Source organism: Hyalella azteca, unplaced genomic scaffold (genome assembly GCF_000764305.2).
Source record: "Hyalella azteca isolate HAZT.00-mixed unplaced genomic scaffold, Hazt_2.0.2 contig17243, whole genome shotgun sequence".
In the NCBI taxonomy this organism is placed as follows: Eukaryota; Metazoa; Arthropoda; class Malacostraca; order Amphipoda; family Hyalellidae; genus Hyalella; species Hyalella azteca.
The window spans coordinates 231252-237251 of record NW_025947034.1 but is presented as its reverse complement, the minus strand read 5'-3'; the positions used below and the strand labels follow the sequence as shown (position 1 = coordinate 237251).

General features: G+C 40.5%; 1 protein-coding gene across 1 annotated transcript; it reads right to left on the bottom strand.

Annotated features, from left to right (window-relative positions):
* Window positions 1-2666: 2666 nt before the first annotated feature.
* Window positions 2667-5724, bottom strand: LOC108673725 (homeobox protein DLL-4). Its single transcript, XM_047885183.1, has 4 exons — window positions 5715-5724; window positions 5338-5581; window positions 4578-4653; window positions 2667-3810 (listed from the first exon to the last, which is right to left on the bottom strand). The coding sequence occupies exons 1-4, from the start codon at window positions 5722-5724 to the stop codon at window positions 3139-3141; spliced, it is 1002 nt and encodes a 333-aa protein (XP_047741139.1). The 3' UTR covers window positions 2667-3138.
* Window positions 5725-6000: the final 276 nt, after the last annotated feature.

Sequence of the window (6000 nt, the reverse complement as noted above, 5' to 3'; positions counted from 1 at the left end):
GCCGACATATTATCGGTTGCTCGTTTAATATTTTATTTTTCATATGGAAAATCAGGCGGATAAGTATTGATAATATTCCAATATTTGTAATTAGTTGTCGCAAATATCGTTACACTCATTCGCGGCCGTGACTTGTTCTATTCGTGATTCGTTAGCCAATAATTCTTTGCAGTCTCAAATGATTCGTTCGTATTCGTAATTGTTTTCTTTGTAGATGGATTAGTGATTACGAATGGCGTACACGATCTTCAGTACACACGTACGAACAGAGCACATTGTGCAGCACAACTGAACTGTGCACCGCAGTCACACCGCACCATTGTGCACTATTGTACTGCGGTGCAGTTATGCGTATAATTGTGTACTATGAAGAATTATAAAGCGTGTCATTGTACAGTGTCCTGCATCACTGCGTGTCATTGTACAGTGTCCTGCATCACTGCGTGTCATTGTACAGTGTCCTGCATCACGGAGTGTCATTGTACAGTGTCTTGCATCACACGCTGCGTACATGAACATGCGACGCCTCACGCACACAGGAGGCGCACAGAGGCCATTGTGAGGCGCTTGTTACACGCCTAATGCGCCTTTAGAGGCGCAATGACGCGAGGCGCCGCGGCGGCGGAAGCGCTAAAGGATTTTCTTCACGGACGCGTCTTAATCCGCGGCCGCGGCGCGGATTACCTTCTATTTAGCGCCTTTTAAATACACTCATTTCCTGGGTTGGTGCTGGGTTACCCATATCGATTACCAGCTTTTTTATAGGAGTGATTAGGGTACTGAATTCCAGATACTGGATCAGATACTGGGGACGGTATCACGAGTACCGTTACTAGCTGCCATTAGTATCGGTACCGCGAGTACAGTTACTGTCACTAGTATCGGTAGCGCGGGTACAGTTACTGTCACTAGTATCGGTATAGTATCGTTACTGCCACTAGTATCGGTGCCGCTAGTATCGTTACTGCCACTAGTATCGGTGCCGCTAGTATCGTTACTGCCACTAGTATCGGTGCAGATCGTTGTTGTGGAGTTCATGTACTAATATTTATTAAATGTTCTAGCCCTTTACTGCTATTTAATGGATTCTACGTCATTTCTTTATTCGTATCTTCAAATATTATATCGTCTCTGAAATCAGTTTTAAAGCAATGAGTTTTTCCCTAACTGTTAAGTGTAATTTTTTCCCATAAAAAACGTGCGTAAAAGCTCGCTTAATGCTTATATGCGTCAATATTATTCAGTTTATATACAAGAAAGGGTAAGTAATTAAAAAGTATTTAACCATTTGCTTCAATTAAATTAAAGGCATTCAGTTTACAATTTTAAGCAGGATAATGAAATTATTTCCAGAATTGAATATTTTATTGAGCGGCTAAGCGGTTAACAATAGATTGCGATTGTACAAGAGAGCTAAGCTTACATAGACTAACGACTGTACAATTAGGGACATCAACCGACTGTACAATTAGGGACATTAACCGACTGTACAATTTGTGAAGAAATGTGCAAATTCTAATGCAAAGCAAATAGGAGCTCGACAATTTCACCCCACGTACGTGCGTGTTTTGCAATTTCAGCAAATGTTTTGAAGCGTTTTGGATTGTGCAAAATACCGCTCACATTTTCAGCGAGACGCTCTAACTATGATCAATTTTATGTCGAAATTTCTTAATTCATCGGCAATTTAATGTCAAAATAAAAATTTATTTTAAAGTCTCAATGTCAATCTACATTTTTTTCACGTGTAAATTGGCAGTGCTCCCGGAAACGAGGCAGTATATACTGGGATATGAATATTATTCTGGGAGTGTATATACAGGGCTTAATTAGAATGTTTTTATCATAGGTGCATTATATACCGAGAAAAGATCTATATAATAGTTAAGCAGTATTTACTGGACTTTGGATATTTACAGTAATGGTGCATTATACAGTGAGTTTGGAATTTTTTACAATATTTTGCCAATATAAACGTGGCGATGGATATCTACATGATTAGAGAAGTTTTATTCCAATAATGAATGCAGAATTTATCCAGTATTGAAGCCATCAACATCGACGCAGACATGGAAACAAGTCTGCCTTCACCATTTTGTCATTTTTAAATTATTGTTGTACTATTGTTATAACATTGTCGTACTATTGTTCTATTATTGTCACTGCAAATCAATCAGCAAAATAATGTAAATTTTTATATAAATTCATATCCATTATCCACCATTATCGTTCCTTTACCAAAGGCGTTATCAGGAGGTGGCGTGAAATTCATTTTAGGTAATGACTGACATTTACCCCACAATGTGCCACAACTCGTAAAATGTGTAACACTATAAAATATTTGTCACGCATCACTCTTCATGGCTAAGAGTTCTTAAATACAAATGCTGAAAAATCTTTAATAACGCCAACGTGTTTTGTGCACCAAAAAAAGATTCTGCGCACCATTTCATGAAAAAAAATATTAGTGATGGCACAATATTAAATATTATAGAGGAGTTCATACATTTCTGATGTATAACGCATTCTCACAAAAGAAAAAACTTCCTATAACCACATAGCGTATAATTTCAGCGGATATTGAAATCATTTACATTGCCATTATTTGAAAAATAAAGTAAAACTTTAGTGGCTTGCAAAATTTTCCTGAAAAATCCGGCGGAGAATTATAATTTTTTGGAGAGATTATAGATGAGCTTTTATTTTCTCATTTTTGTACGCCGTTGCGTCCAATTCCAATGCATGTGTTTCAAACTGGCGGCTCACTTTTTCATTGAAATTACTTTTTCATTGACTTTTAACAACAATTTTGCAGATACTTTTCAATAGCTCAAACTCCTTTCACTGACAAAACGTTCCTAAATATTCCGAAATTTCTGAACATAACTTCTATATTAAAATTTACATTTGCTAAAGATCCACAATAAAATTTTTCCTGAGCTCTACTGCGGCATTTAATAATCTTTTACACAAATCTACTGATTATATTGTGCATATAAAATCTACTTCATTTGCACAAATATTATTTTAAAAGTCAACAGAATTTACAAATTATGAGATGATTCCCATGAGCATCTTAAAAAGTGAAGAAATTCAAGAAGGATTTTCATCTTCAGGCGTTAGGGCGTCCTCTTGATGTCACCATTTGGTTGGGGAAATTGGTCGATCGCTTGGGGAAGAAGGGGAGGAACATTTAATGGGAGTGAGTGCTTCATTGCACGTTTCCCCAGCCGATGGGGCGGTTATGTTAAGGGAATTCGGCAACGAAACGCAACTTTGCAACGTGGACGTTAAGAGTCTGGAGGACGACGACGCCATCGAGCAGACGGGCGTGAAGAGGTTTTGCGTTAACGAAGAAGGGGAAGGACAAGATAACGAAGAGAGGGAAGAGGGAGGCAAGGTAGCATGTGGTAAAAGATGATGATGGGGGAATAAAAGCGAAGCTGCTAAAGCAGGGTGTAGCCCCGTAACCCCAGGCAACCCTGAAACCGATAAAGGGGAACAGTGACGCAACACCGGGGAACCAAACAACCCTGAGAGTAGCCCTGGGAACCCTACAGGGGTCGATTGTAGGGACAAGGATGAGTGTAAACCTAGAGGGTTGGTGTCTGGGTGGAGGCTGGTGCCCAGGGTTGTAGGGTTGGGGTTACACTGAGGGAGCCCTGATGCCAAGCGGTCCCTGACCACAAGGGGTAACCGCCTTAAGGCCAAACCTGAGCTCAAGTAAGGGCTGTCAAGGCCTGAGGAAAAGCCTTTTTCGCGGAACAGCTTCTTGGTTTTGTAGCGGTGGTTCTGGAACCAAATTTTAACCTAAAAGAAAAAGAAGATTTTTTTAATTAGTATTTTACGCAGTTTCGTTGAGATTTATTCAATTATTTAATGTTAAATCCGATTAAATATATTAGGGGTGAATGTTGTGAATCGTTTACTCTATGACAAAATTACTTACTAACCAGGTCGAGGAATTAAGAATTGATTAATATTTTAAAATAATATTGTGTTAAACAGGCGTATATCCTGACGCAGTTAAAATTTAGTTTCTTCAGTCATTAAAGACTTTACAGACTTTAAATTAATAAAGGGAAATTAGCGGGCCTTCAGTAATTAATTTCGTAAAATATTAAGAATTAAATCATTCATTCATGACGGGATTAGTTATTATATGATAGAAGGATGACGAGTCCAATAATTTAGGAATGAATAATCACTATTTTAGAGCTCGATAAATATCATTAAATGTTAAATTATATAATCTAAGAGGGTTTAGTCCTTCTCAAACAATTATTTTCTACGCCGAATTAATAGGGATTAATTCGATTAATTGACAAGAATCAAATCGTTCAGTCATAAAGAGATTAATTACTTTGCATTATAAGTTTGACCAGTCAAATTATCAGGTACTAAATAGTCAAATAACTATCTGCCAGATAGCTCAATGGTTAAGGGCTCAATTATATATCTATTATAATATGTTAAATTACATGAATACTTAAGGGCTCAAATAATCCATTATAATATGTTAAATTACATAATCTTTGAGGATTATCTAATTGTAAATCCCCAAGGTAGCAGGTTACCTGCGTGGGCGTCAGGTTAATCAGCGACGCCAGGTGCTCCCGCTCGGGCGCTGACAGGTAGCGCTGCTGTCGGAACCTGTTACGGTGAATACCGGTAACGTGGTGAGTGAAATACCGGTAATGTGGTGAGTGAAATAACGGTAATGTGGTGAGTGAAATACCGGTAATGTGGTGAGTGAAATACCGGTAACGTGGTGAGTGAAATACAGGTAACGTGGTGAGTGAAATACAGGTAACGACAGAAAAAGTGTGTTACTATTCGGTCATGATGACCCTTAAATTTTCTGAACTTAGGTTAGTGGCCGCAACTAGCAGCTGGAAAAAACTTATATTGTGAGTGGCAGTGGAATGACAGGTAGAGTACTTCTTTTCTTGCTAATAGGTCTGCACCATAACTTCATAAACTATACCAGACTTTACAGACTTCCTCTCGAGCTCGAATGTCTGCACCACAACCTCACTATACCAGACTTTACAGACCTCCTCTCGAGCTCGTAGGTCTGCACCACAACCTCACTATACCAGACTTTACAGACCTCCTCTCGAGCTCGTAGGTCTGCACCATAACCTCACTATAGCAGACTTTACAGACCTCCTCTCGAGCTCGTAGGTCTGCACCATAACCTCACTATAGCAGACTTTACAGACCTCCTCTCGAGCTCGTAGGTCTGCACCATAACCTCACTATAGCAGACTTTACAGACCTCCTCTCGAGCTCGTAGGTCTGCACCATAACCTCACTATAGCAGACTTTACAGACCTCCTCTCGAGCTCGTAGGTCTGCGTCTTGCTGAAGAGTATGCGTCGCTTGCGCTTGCGACACCGTCCCTCCGTGTCCAGCTCGCCGGCCTCGTCGTCAGTCTCGCAGAGTTCGTCGTCGTGCATTTCGTGATCGTCTTCTTCGTGGAGTTCGTGGTCGTCCTCCTCGTCTTCGTGCTCCGCGTCACGCTCCGTGGAGTCCGCGGCAGCTTGCACGGCTCCATTTGGAGATAGCAGCTCCTGATCTGGAGCATGGAGTTCGAGTTTCACGTTATTGTCTCGCGTTGGTTTATTTTAAGCATCTTAATTATGGCTATGTTGCTTCATTGTTATATTATAGTACCATGTGGTGATGTCATCAACACACTTTAGTGTCACTGGATATCATCATAAAGGTGATGAATAATGATATTCATGTATGGCAACGACTATTACAATCACACTAGTCCCCCGCTAGTCCAATAGTAGTCTCACACTAGTCCCACACTAGGTCCACACTTGTTCCACACTAGCCCTATATCCCACCTAGTTCCCCTAGGCCCCGCTAGTCCCCCCAGTCCCCCACTAGTCCCCTGTTAGTCGCCCACTAGTCCCGCACCAGTCCCCCGCTAGTACCCCGCTAGTCCCACACTAGTCCCCCGCTAGCTAGTCCCATACTGGTCCC